The 12,828-nt window shown below is 40.4% G+C and overlaps 1 protein-coding gene across 3 annotated transcripts; it reads left to right on the top strand.

The window, feature by feature from the left end:
• Positions 1 to 3,645: 3,645 nt before the first annotated feature.
• Positions 3,646 to 12,163, top strand: SRSF10 (serine and arginine rich splicing factor 10). Of its 3 annotated transcripts, none has more exons than XM_061596869.1 (6): positions 3,647 to 3,863; positions 6,877 to 6,983; positions 8,469 to 8,570; positions 9,585 to 9,747; positions 10,017 to 10,070; positions 10,207 to 12,163. In XM_061596869.1, the coding sequence occupies exons 1-6, from the start codon at positions 3,799 to 3,801 to the stop codon at positions 10,502 to 10,504; spliced, it is 789 nt and encodes a 262-aa protein (XP_061452853.1). In that variant the 5' UTR covers positions 3,647 to 3,798; the 3' UTR covers positions 10,505 to 12,163. The 3 variants fall into 3 exon arrangements, with proteins under 3 accessions (XP_061452854.1, XP_061452853.1, XP_061452852.1); XM_061596868.1 differs by having other exon boundaries at positions 3,647 to 3,869; XM_061596870.1 differs by lacking the exon at positions 10,017 to 10,070 and having other exon boundaries at positions 3,646 to 3,869.
• Positions 12,164 to 12,828: the final 665 nt, after the last annotated feature.

The following is a 12,828-nucleotide window of genomic DNA, read 5'->3' as shown; positions in this document are numbered from 1 at the left end:
GAGGGCATTAGACAGGGGGGAATCCACCTTTCTTGTCCTCCTGGATCTCTCAGCGGCTTTTGATACCGTCGACCACGGTATCTTGTTAGATCGCTTGGAAGGATTGGGAATAGGAGGCACTGTTTTACAGTGGTTCCGTTCCTTTCTCTCTGACAGGCATCAACAGGTAGCATTGGGGGATGAGGTTTCAGACCCTTGGCCCCTCACTTGTGGAGTGCCACAGGGTTCTATCCTCTCTCCCATGCTATTTAACATCTATATAAAACCACTGGGAGCTATCATCAGGAGTTTTGGGCTGCGGTGTCACCAATATGCTGATGACACGCAGCTCTATCTCTCTTTTAAATCCTCACCGGAGTCGGCTGGGGAGACCTTGTCCAAGTGCCTGGAATCCGTGAGTGGGTGGATGGGAAGGAACAGGCTGAAGCTCAATCCTGATAAGACCGAGGTGCTACTTGTGGGTGACAGGGGAAGGTTGGGTGTTGTTGACCTGAAGCTTAATGGGGTGAGTCTACCCCTGAAGGATCAGGTCCGTAGCCTCGGGGTTGTTCTTGATTCCAAGCTGTCCATGGAGGCTCAGATTTCGGCAGTGAGCCAGGCAGCTTGGTATCAACTACACCTCATACAGAGGCTGCAACCCTACCTCCCTATCCATCAGCTCCCACTGGTGGTACATGCCCTGGTCACCTCTCGATTAGACTACTGCAATGCGCTCTACGTGGGGTTACCCTTGAAAATGGTCCGGAAATTACAACTGGTGCAGAATGCGGCGGCTCTTTTGCTTACAAACAGCCACCGCTGTGATCACATCACGCCAGTGTTATTTCATCTACACTGGCTTCCAGTTGTTTTCCGGGCCCAATTCAAGGTGTTGGTATTAACCTTTAAATCCCTATACGGTTTCGGTCCAGTTTACCTGAAGGAGCACCTCCAGTACCACCAATTAAGCCGCCCGACTAGATCAGCCACGCAGGGCCTTCTCTCAGTCCCACCAACAAAAACAGCTAGGTTGGTGGGGACTAGAGAGAGGGCATTTTCAGTGGCGGCCCCCACTCTCTGGAACTCCCTCCCGTTCGATCTTCGCTATGCCCCTTCCCTGGATACATTTTGCCGAGCCTTGAAAACTTGGCTCTTTGGACAGGCCTTTGGGATCTCCGGGGTGGGCTAATTTTTCTGTGATTGTTTTATAATTGTTATTGATTGCCCTACATGGTTTTATACTGCTACATTAGTGTTGACTGCATTGTATTTTATTTTGTATTATATTGTATTTTACTGCATTTTAATGTGTACGTCGCCTAGAGTGGCTTCGGCCAGATAGGCGACACAAAAATTAAATTTATTATTATTATTATTATTATTATTATTATTATTATTACATAAATTATATATATATTATTTATTACATAATATATAAAGATATATATTACACACATTATATATATATATATTACACACATTATATATATATATATATATATATGAACGTAATTGTGATTAACCAGAGGTTTTTATTATATTAACAAAACGTTTCAGCTTCCGCCTTCATCAGCTGCTAACATACAAATGCTGCTACCAAGGTGGCAGTTATAGAGCTTTGAGGATGGAATGCTCAGAGGGGCTTCATTTGCAGAAGCTGTTTATACTCCAGGTTCAGGCCATGTGGTGCCAATGTGTCCAGAGAGTAAATCCAAAAGTTCTCCCTTTTGGTCAATGCTGCTGGATCTGCTGGCATCTCTATCGCTGTAATGGAAAAGTCCAACAGGCTGTGACCCTCAATGTTAAAATGCTTTGCAACTGGTTGCTCCACTTTTTTTTGTCATAATTGCCGACTTGTGGTTCCTGAAGAGCGTGAGTAGGTCAGTTGTGGTCTTTCCTACGTATTGGATATGACATCCTGGTCTTTTGCACTCGATGATGTAAACTATATTGCAGGACCTGCAGGTGATGTTCTGTTTGATGTAATATGTCCTGCCTGTCCTAATGCATATAAAAGTGGCTGTCTCCCTGAGGTACACACAGGTGATACAGCGTTTGGAGTGACAAGGATGAGACCCTGGATTGGTGATAAGTGGCTTAAGCACAGCTCTCACCAACAGTCTACGCAAATTAGGAGGTTGGCGAAATGCTATAACAGGAGGCTTGCTGATGGCTCTGGTGATGTTCAGTTTGCCAGCAATGGGTAGCTCTCCTTGATTGCTCGGTGATAGTTAGGAGATGCTGGATGGAAATCTACCACAAATGGAATCCGTTGCTCTCTGCTCTTTGACACCTCAGTATGATGGAGGTGGTTTTCTCTGGACAGAATGGAGGCTCGGTGGATGTTGCAATTCATAATATGTGGAGAATATCTTCAAAGAAGGTGTTCTTTGAGTTCACTGATCCTTCTCTGGTATTTATCTTCAGTGTTGCAAATAAGTTTGATTCTCAGAGCTAAGCTATACACAATGTTCTTCTTTATATGCCTAGGATGGCAGGATTTCCAGTTTAAATAGGTGTGGGCATCAGTGGGTTTGCTGTAGAGATCAGTGGCTATTTTGTTGTTTTCAGTGGTAAGAAGGACATCCAGAAAAGGGATGTGCGGGTTGTCATTTGTACTATTAAATGTAAACTTAACAGAGTGATGGATAGAGTTGATGTAATTTTTAAATTGTTCCAAACTCTCTTTACCATTCGTCCACACCATAAAGATGGCGTCAATGTATCGCCACCATATAAGTGGTTTGTTGATGGCCTTTTTGAGGATCTCCTGTTCCAGTTTACCCATAAAGAGATTTGCGTATGATGGAGACATGCGAGTCCCCATAGCTGTGCCTTGTAGTTGCAAGTAGTGTTCTCCATTGAATGTAAAGTTGTTACAAGTCAGGACTAGCGTAGCTAAAGTTGTGAGAACCTCTGTTGGAGGATTGTTCATATCTCTGGTGTTAAGGAACTCATTTAAAGCCTGAATCCCACCATTATGTGGTATATTGGTGTAAAGTAGCTAGTATAGTATTGTTGTGGAATTGATACTGCTTGTTTAAAGACTCAATTTTAAGCAAGTCCTTGGTGTCTTTGATATACGATGGGAGGTTTTGCACGTTTTGTAAATTTAAGTCAATGTACAGAGAAATCCTTTCAGTAGCTGTGTTGTTACCTGAGACAATTGGGTGACCAGGATTGTTGGGTTTGTGGATTTTAGGCAGCATGTAAAACCTTCCAGGAGTGGGATTTGGATTAACAAGGAGATCAGCATATATATATATATATATATATATATACATATATATAGTTAGTTAGTTAGTTAGTTAGTTAGTTTTGAAAGCAACAAACAGAACTTCACCCAAGCTTGCTCTGGCTCTCTCTATATCCTCCTTGGATGTGCCCAAGAGGATAAAAGCCTAGCCTGTTGCCAAAAACAACCTTCCCAGCCGGCCCAAAAAGTACGACAAAGAGACTCGCGACCACTGCGACAGACGCACATACGTACACAGCGCCGCGGATGAAAAAGAAACGACGAGGCCGCTAAAAGCATAGCGGGAGATGGGAAGAAAGAGAGGACACGAGAGCCTTCAGCGCCTGCGCACAAAAGCCTCAGCTTTTGCTGGATCGCCGGCGAAGATACTTTGGCGCATGCGCATCCGCAGCTCCTATTGTGAGCCCGCGTTGTCTTGCCGCCCGCGTGTCAAGTCTCGCGAGAGTTCACCGGAAGGCGGTTGGGCTGAGGCGCTTTTCTGCGTGTCTGTTCCTCCGGAGGGTCGCTTTGCCGACCTCGCCTTCGCCTCTTTCTCTTGGGAGTCACTCGCCTCCAGGACCGTCATGTCTCGCTACCTGCGGCCACCGAACACTTCGCTCTTCGTGAGGAACGTGGCTGACGACACCAGGTGTGTGTAAGTGAGGAGGGGGGGAAGGAGAGGGAATGGTAGAAACCGCCGCCGCGCTGGGCCTTATGGCGCCGGCGCGAAGATAGAGCACGCACGCGACAGGAACCCCCTTCGTCTCTTTTCTCCCCCCCTTCCCACCATAGGCTTTGACCAGGATCGCTAGGCCTCAACGTAGGCCGGGAAGAGAGTGGGCGGCGCAGGCCTTAAAGGGTCGCCTTCCCGCCATTTGTTTGCACCCGGTTGTTTTTTTTAATGGTCTCTCCGCCCGTCCCCTGCAGGCTGCCCGTAGTTTACACCGTCGGTTCAGTATTTTTCTCAAGAAGTACCAAATCCTGCTTCGTTCAGTGGTCCTTCATTCGTAATCGTTATATTTGTTTAGCAAATTAAAAACATAGATCATTCAAAGTTGAGACACAAAATAAGCTCTTAATTTCCTGGCTACTGGCGCAAATAAGGAAACGCGCATTAAGATATAATTTTCCTTGTCCTATAATAAAAACCACACAAGTTCACTTGGTGTAACAAAATTTTTCCTACAATTAAGCTCAGAGATCTCTCAGGAGGATCTTTGTATAGAAGACAGTGGGTAATATAACGAACAATATCTGCTATAGCTGTTTTACAAAACACAAAACTGGTGTTATAACATTAAGTGATACTTAACTATTAGCGAGGTGTGGTGGTGCTGCCATGCTGCGCACGCTTCCCTGGAAGTCAGCGCCATTTAACTTCGGAATAAACATGTACGGGATCAGGCTGCTTCTGTACACTGAGTTTTTTTTGTAAATTTTCCCTTTTGGAGCCAAAGGTGACCTAATCCCAGAGCAGTTGACAAATAAATTAAAAGAAAACACCATATTTGGTTAATCTTGCAAGGCTGTCAAAAGACCATTGTATGGTTACAACAATAAGCATTAAGTGTTGTTTTTATTACTTTCGTCAGGCCCCTCAACTCCTGCCTCTGCCTTTTCTTCTCTTGTGTTCACCTGCACGCTTTCATCAGATTCCAGAGCGTCCTCTGCCTTCCTTTGTTTTCCCACCATGCCACCATCCAGTTTCTATTTTGAATTTATCTTCATTAGGCGATTTGATCTCTTTTTTTAACTATTTCTCTTCCACAATCCAAATCGTCAACTCCTTTTTTGTTACTTTTCAATCCGCTTAAGTAGATGGCTCTTTTCTGTTTTGCTAGCCATCTCCACCCCCATCCCATGTGGTTGAACTGTGTGGCTGCAAAGCATCTAGAAATTACTTGAAACCTAGAATAGTTATATTCCTCCCTCAATCTCTTTCTCTGAATTTGTTTGCACCAGAGGTATTACACCTTTATAAGTATAGTCCAGGTCATTTTTTTGAAGCAGTTGGCCTTCCAATTACTGAATATATATATATTTGTTTCCTCATTGGAAATTAATATAATCAGTGTAGGAAAATGTGTTATGATTGAACTGTGTATGCATAGCGACTGCCTGACTGTTATACTCATTGCGGGAAAATATACCACACTACATATGCTCGTGTGTGTGTGTTAGTGTTAGTACAAAATTGCATCATGAGCTGTCATGAAACAGCTGATGGTGGCACTCCAACAAGAGAAATATTATCAATGCGTAATTTAGGCCTGACATGGTAATGGAGAAAATACTTACGAAGTTATTGCAGAGTTCATTGAAATTAACATTAAGATGGTGTGTGCCTAAATTTATAGAATGTAAGGTTCAGCGAATATTTTGCATAGAATTTTCCCACATGCAGGTGTATTTTCCCCATTTAGTGCATTAATCGCTCTTTGTCTGAATTCTGCTTTGTTCTACTGAACGTTTTCCACCTCCACATTAATACTTTGAGTCTACTCAGTTTGTGGGAAACTTACTTTTTCCTTATGTAATTATTTGAAGCTGAAGCCTGCATAAAACGTTGAACAGTTAGGGGAAACCATCCTTTGAGTTGCATTTCCTTCTAAAAAATTTAATTATTTTGTTACTTGCAAAATGGCATTCTGATAAACTTGGTGCTCAAATACAATTTCACCTAAAGGAGTTATGTAGCAATGAAGAGAGGTTGGATTTCTGCTGTGAATTCAGTCACCTTTCTTTTCTAAACATTTGTTTCTAAAGGATGGAAGATGCAAATTGCATTGTGAAGGAAAAGTGGAATTGGTGTAATTAACTTATAAAAGTTTTATCTTAACATTTATGTAGTGCTCTTTTATTTAGAGCGCTTCAGAGATTATTTCAGTAATCCTTATCGTAATTGAAAGTATTTTATACTCAGCAGTTCCACTTGAGATAGGGGGGGTTCTTCTTTACCTTTATATGTCCATTATTATTCTGTAATAATTCCTGAAAGCCTTAAGGGATTAGCATAGTTTACATTTTTAAGCATGAAAAACATTTCTCTTTCTAAACACATTTGTATCAAAACAATTTCCACATAATTATTTGGGATTGGATTGTTACCAGAAAATGCTGGGGGGGGATCTTATAGCTGAGTCCTACTCACATTTATTCTGAACCAAGTCCCATTGTGTTTAGTGAGATATGTTCCCTAGAAAGTTAGCATGGAATTGTATTGTAGTTTAAGGGTTGTATCCAATATTAATCCTACTAGGAGTAAATCCATTCATATAAATGGACATGATCTAACTTAGATCTGTTAATTGCTGTGGGTCTACTCTGTGTATAACTTAGTTGGATATAACCCTAAAGGATGTGTCCAGTGTTGTCATTCCACTGGCACAACAGAAATTCCCCCTGCAGTCCTCTGCATACCCTCAAAATCTGCTCATCAAGGTTGGGGACCCTCCAGAACAGATTTTAGAGATTGCGTGAGGATGGAAGGGGAAGTTCTGTTGTGTGATTGGAACACCACGTGCACAACATTGGATTCAGCCCTTAGTTCCAAATAGTGGCTTGTCAATTGTGCGCCAGTGTGTGTTTATGTAGGCTTTTTATTCCAACTAGCTTCTATTTTAATCAGTGAAGATATACAAATGTTAAGTGTTCTGTTTCAGGTCTGAAGACTTGCGTCGTGAATTTGGTCGCTATGGTCCGATAGTTGACGTTTATGTACCTCTGGATTTCTACACTCGCCGTCCAAGAGGATTTGCTTACGTTCAATATCCTTTCTTCAGATGGCTGATTAGTGAGGGGTGTTGGAAGTTTGAAATTCACGTTTGTGTATGAGGTAACAACCCTAAATGAAAAAGCTGTTTTCTTCTGTGTTGTATATAATGTCATTGTGGTGTGTTCCATTTCCCCCACAGATAAATATCTTATAAATTTCCATATTAAATGTAAACTATTTGCAGTAAAATGTGCTTTATTATTGCAAGCTTCATATACGGACTTATGCTTTTAATATTGAAATGACCTTTGCAGTTGCCTCAAAGTATATCATTGCAGTTTAATATTAGTGGCATTGAAAAACTTGTTCTTGTGCTTAGCAAAATGTGGCTGATATTTTATTGTTTAACTTCATGGAAACTGGAATAATTTGATCAAAAGCAGATTTGTATAAAATGAGGTGAAAAGTCTTGCTCTGATTATTGTCCCCTAATTTACTGTCCTCTGTTGTTGCCTCAGAGTGTAAAGCTGTACAGTAATGGCGACCCCAAAGAGAAAGCATGAAAGAACCTTTAGAGTAGAGTTCAAGAATTAAGGCAAGTAGACAAGCCAAAGACCTCTTAAGGATCAGGCTTGAAGAGAAGGGAAAGTTTGGGAAAAGAAAAGATAAAGAAAAAGCTGGAAGAAGGACAAGCCATAATGGGAGACAAAGCTTCGCTTTATCTGCAAATGGGGGAAAAGGTTGTTTTTCAAAGTATAAAGATAAAGCCATCTGTCATTTTTGACCAAGCATCTCATGACAAGTCCTTCTGACAAGCACTTAAAGAGTTAAAGGTCAAGATGGAGTTGACTGGTGGCCAAGATAAAAGGAGCCATACCTGATGTATCCTACAGAATAAGAGCTGTCCTCTTGCTGCTTGTGTAAGTGATTAACCAATCAATTTTTCTGGTTTAGTCTAGCTATGGGCCCTGTAATAATTTGCATAATATTGATAGTATCTTTTGAAATTATGGTTCTCAATTAAATGCAATTATCCTGATTTGAGATTATACCTGTAATGGGGTGAAATTTGGTTTCTGCTTTGGAGTTCGTATATGGGACATTTAATTTGTTTAGGCCACAGAGGTACGCAGAATGAGAGTTAGTACATTTTATCATAAAACTTGATATAATTTCATACTTTTAAACTAGTAGTGGAAGAATCTCAGAAACATCTAGTACTAGTTTCATCACCAAAGAGCAACATTTTAACATCTTTTAAAATATGTACTTAAAGGAAGCAAAGCAAAATTTCAGAGAGAAACCATTTTTAAAATATCAGTATAGATACCATAGAATACATTTTTAACTGAAATTTGCCTTTTGTCTCAAACAGACATTGTTAATGTCAGCTAATTTTTGTTATGCCATAGAACATGCCAAAAAATGAGGACAAATTGGTAAGCATGGGTGTGTGATGACATTATGGGAAAGCCAAAGCTTGCTAACTGTGTAGCTATAAATACCTCAAATTCTCAAGTACCTTAACATCTAGCACATTTGAAGATGTCCGTGATGCTGAAGATGCCCTTCATAATTTGGACCGGAAGTGGATTTGTGGCCGCCAAATAGAAATCCAGTTTGCTCAAGGAGATCGGAAAAGTATGTGCACAGTCTTCATACCTGTATAATGTAATAGTTGAAACTTAATACTCAAGACTATGTATACGAAATGTGTTGCCAGGCTTGTCATGCAACCACAAAATCAGGTATGAATTTAGCATTGTATGTAAGGTTGTAACCTGTGTGGTTGGGGACAGGGAGAAAATCTTGGAAACAAAGAAAGTGGTTGATATCCAATGTTAGTCATACTGTGAGTAGATCCATTGAAATTAATGGACATGACAAACTTAGGTACTAAGTTGGATACAATCCAGTTCTCCCTTCTTTACGTTCCAGTTTTGTCAGGTCATAACTAGTTCATATCTAGTGTGCAGATCATAACTAGAACCCTGGATGCAGAGTAACAATGGCAAATGAATTTGCATATTTTTCTGTGAATAACTTCTAGAGTGTGCATTTGTATTTCAGCAAGAAAACACTGTCATATAATCATCCACACATCTTTTACTTGAGCATGCATACAAGAATGTGGGACACCACTGAGAGTACTGTGGACAGAAATTTTGGTGTTGATCAGGGATGGGGAACCTGTGGTCCTCTGGGTGTTGTTGGATTGTAGCTCCCATCGGACCTAGCTAGCTTGGCGAATAATCAGAGATTATGTGAGTTGTAGTCCAAGAATATCTGGAAGGCTCCAGGTTCCTTGCATCTGCTGTTGATCAGTGGCAAGACTATCTTTGTCTCAGAATGCTTCACTGATGGAGGTTAAATTTTTGTGTCCAGTAATTACTGTTGTACATGCAGTTCTAGACATTGGGCACAGCCTGCCAAACTGCCTTGAGCTGAATCCTGAAGTGAGAGCATGGTCTATTTTTAAATTGTTCCATTTCATGGATGAAAACCCATTGATGGTGAGCAATTATTTCAGGAGTCCTTTACCTAATGATTGGACGGTATTGCTTTTTCAGAATTTACAGACACCCGCTGAGAATTTTTATTGTAGTAACTGTTAATAAATGTAATATTTAAAAAGTTTTTCAATTTTTTCTGCAGCACCAAACCAAATGAAAGCCAAGGAAGGAAGAAATGTGTACAGCTCTTCCCGTTATGACGACTATGACAGATACAGGCGTTCTAGAAGCCGCAGTTATGAAAGGAGGAGGTCAAGAAGCCGTTCTTTTGACTACAGCTATCGCAGATCCTATAGTCCTAGAAAGTAAGTGTTGTACTTGGATTGACCTATGCTGCCATGTAATGGAGAAGAGAGATCGTATTGACTGTTTGACACCTCTAGGTATCAAGTCACCTTTGTAATAACATGCATGGAAGTTGTTGTACCTTGCATGGACCATCAGAAAGTCTGTGCATCACTGAAGAAAAATGAAAAAGAAAGGCAACTCTCAAGAAACATAACTTAGTTGGGGGTGTGTGAATAATTTTTAAAGGTATATGCCACTGTTTACTTTTTCTGATGTACCTTTTTAGCAGTAGACCTGCTGGAAGACGTCGACGTAGCAGAAGTCGTTCAGATAATGATAGGTAAACATTATTTTATATAACAAATTCAAAATCAGAAAACAGTCTGTGCCTGCAAGAGTAAGCTATTTTGATGTGAGATACCCAACTCCTAGCAACTTGTCCATATTCAAATGTATTATCTTCCTCTTTCTGATAGGTTCAAACAGCGTAACAGATCTTTTTCAAGGTCAAAGTCCAATTCAAGATCACGATCTAAGTCACCACCCAAAAAAGAAATGAAGGCTAAATCACGTTCTAGATCTGCATCTCGCACTAAATCTAGAGGCACCTCTAAAACGGATTCTAAGACACAATATAAGTCCAGCTCAAGATATGAAAAAGAATCAAGGAAAAAAGAACCAGCTAGATCCAAATCTCAGTCGAGATCGCATTCTAGATCTAGATCAAAATCCAGATCCAGGTCATGGGCTAGTCCCAAGTCCAGTGGCCACTAACATTGTACCTTGTTTTTTAGGCATGTACCATCCAGTTACACAGTTGAGTTATGATGTTGCAACATTGCTTAAAATAACTTTTTCAGTTATCCTGGTAGCAGACAGTTACTACTATTAAAACACAATATTGAGAATCTTATACAAGAGAGTCCACTTTGTTAAATGTCACGGGCAGCTACTGAGGTTCTTGTGGTGTTTCTATGTATATTTTTGTAAAAGACTTGCATTTTTATGCTTCAAATATCAATGGTACCTTGATTATGACCATAGTTTACAGCTTGTCCTAATGATCTCATCCACAAACAATAAGTATTCCATGTATATTTAATTTCTCTAATAATACCTGCAGTACAGCTGGAAAACTGGGCAGTTGTATAGTGACTGCTGTGAAATAGAAATTGATACTTTCAAGTTTGAGGAGGGGATTTGCATTTGCTGTGACTGGTGGTGCCAAAGTGGCTCTTTCCTGGGGCACTGTGAAAGATGGTACTGAGGTTCTCATTGATACCAACGGAAGTGATGGTTCTGGCAGTGTAACAAAAAGGGGAGAAATCAAACCAGGAGAGCCTGTTGTGGCTTTTGTCACAATTCCAGGTGCTTTTTTCTGGCAACTATGTTAACCCCTAAAATATATTCAGTTAAATAATTAGGTAAATGTGTGTACATCTGTCTCCAGTTTGGTGTTTCTAGTGAACAGCTGACCTCAGAATTGCTTAGGGTTACTTGCTGTATAAGTGCAAATAAAACATCTCAGATTAATGTGTACAATATGTAAGAATTAATTTATGCCAATGAATTCATGGGTAGCTTGTGTATCCATAAATACCAATTTCTAGTCACCTATCCCTAATAATTATAACTGAGTTTACATGTCAGAACCTACATCATAGTAGGTCAAGAAAGTCTCTGTTTCTCCAGGGGCTGATTATGATTATACATTGTGCTCCAGTTGCAAGATAGCACATCTTAAGTGTGTTCACACTGTATGAAGAAGCGCTGCATCCTTAACGTCTGATTTGTTGTAACAAAGTATCAAAATGGAATATAAATTGCCATGGCATAATTTCAAAGTATTCTCTGCAGAGAGTTCTATGTTGTATTACAAACCATAGCTTTTCTGTTGACATGTGAAAGCCAGTATCAAACACTTAAAAGGCCCTCTACTTCTGTTTAGTAGGATAACTGAATGTTGATGAACTATTTTGCTTCTATAGAAAACTACTCTTAATTTTACTTGTTTTAACAGGCCATTCGGTGTAAAGCTGGCTTTTAACATTCTGGCTGTGGAATGTGTCTAAGAGGTGGTTCTAGAATCTTTGTATATTTGATAGTATTTCTTAACTTTCATTTAATGTTAAAAGTTAATGTTCTGCTATGCAATCATTTATATCTGCGTTTCTTTAATCTTGTAGACTTTTCCCTGATGTATAGTTTAAAACAAAGTGTAAAATGGTAGCATTGCTGTGCAGCTCTGGTCAGAGGAAAGTTGTGGAAATAAACTTTGTATTTCCTTTCTTATAGAGGCTTCTAAAAGGGTATTTTTATATGTTCTTTTTAAAATACTGTGTACTACTTTAAAACATCAAGGAAGACCCAGCTTATTCTCTGCTGTAAATTTAGCAAACATGCTGTAATAAAAAAAGATCCGGTGATTCTTTATTGCAGTCTTAAATTTTTGAAAGTGTTTGGAACAGCTACCATTTTTTGGTTGAAAGGGAGAAAATTTCAAGTAGACACCAGCTTATCTCATAAGAACGGACAATAGGGTGGGTTGGTCAAGATTTACTAATGATGAATTTACCAAGAATTACTAACGATGAACCTTTCCAACGGGTACCAGAAGATTGCTCAAATTGGAATAGCTTGGTATAGGTGCTTGTATAGGGTTGCCATTGGAAAATGGAAATGCCTTCAAGTCAATCCCAACTTATGGCAACTCTATGAATATGGTGTTCATAGTAAGAGGTATTCTGAGGGGATTTACCATTGCCTCCCTCTGCGGCTAGTCCTCCCCAGCTGGCTAGGGCCTGCTCAGCTTGCCACAGCTGCACAAGCCAGCCCCTTCCTTGTCTGCAACTGCCAGCTGGGGGGCAACTGGGCTCCTTGGGACTATGCAGCTTGCCCATGGCTGCACAGGTGGCAGGGTACGTAACCCCTGAGCCACTCCCTGTGGGGGTGATCTTTAGCTGGCCCTTGATACCCAGGAGACAGGAGCGGGGATTTGAACTCATAAACTCTGGACTCCCAGCCAGGCTATCCTTCCCACTGTGCTATACCAGCTATCTAGGGTTGCCATTAGACCAATTAGTTTGGTATTGATCAAA

Source organism: Rhineura floridana, chromosome 15 (genome assembly GCF_030035675.1).
Source record: "Rhineura floridana isolate rRhiFlo1 chromosome 15, rRhiFlo1.hap2, whole genome shotgun sequence".
Lineage (NCBI taxonomy): Eukaryota > Metazoa > Chordata > Lepidosauria > Squamata > Rhineuridae > Rhineura > Rhineura floridana.
The sequence above is the reverse complement of the archived record's forward strand: the minus strand, read 5'-3'. Positions and strand labels throughout refer to the sequence as shown.

Bases quoted from the DNA above. Each gene is read 5' to 3' on its own strand.
- SRSF10 (XM_061596868.1), top strand. From the start codon at position 3,799: ATGTCTCGCTACCTGCGGCCACCGAACACTTCGCTCTTCGTGAGGAAC. The intron at 3,870-6,876 runs GTAAGTGAGGAG...GTTCTGTTTCAG, and splicing joins GCTGACGACACCAGGTGTGT to GTCTGAAGACTTGCGTCGTG. The intron at 6,984-8,468 runs ATCCTTTCTTCA...CATCTAGCACAT, and splicing joins AGGATTTGCTTACGTTCAAT to TTGAAGATGTCCGTGATGCT.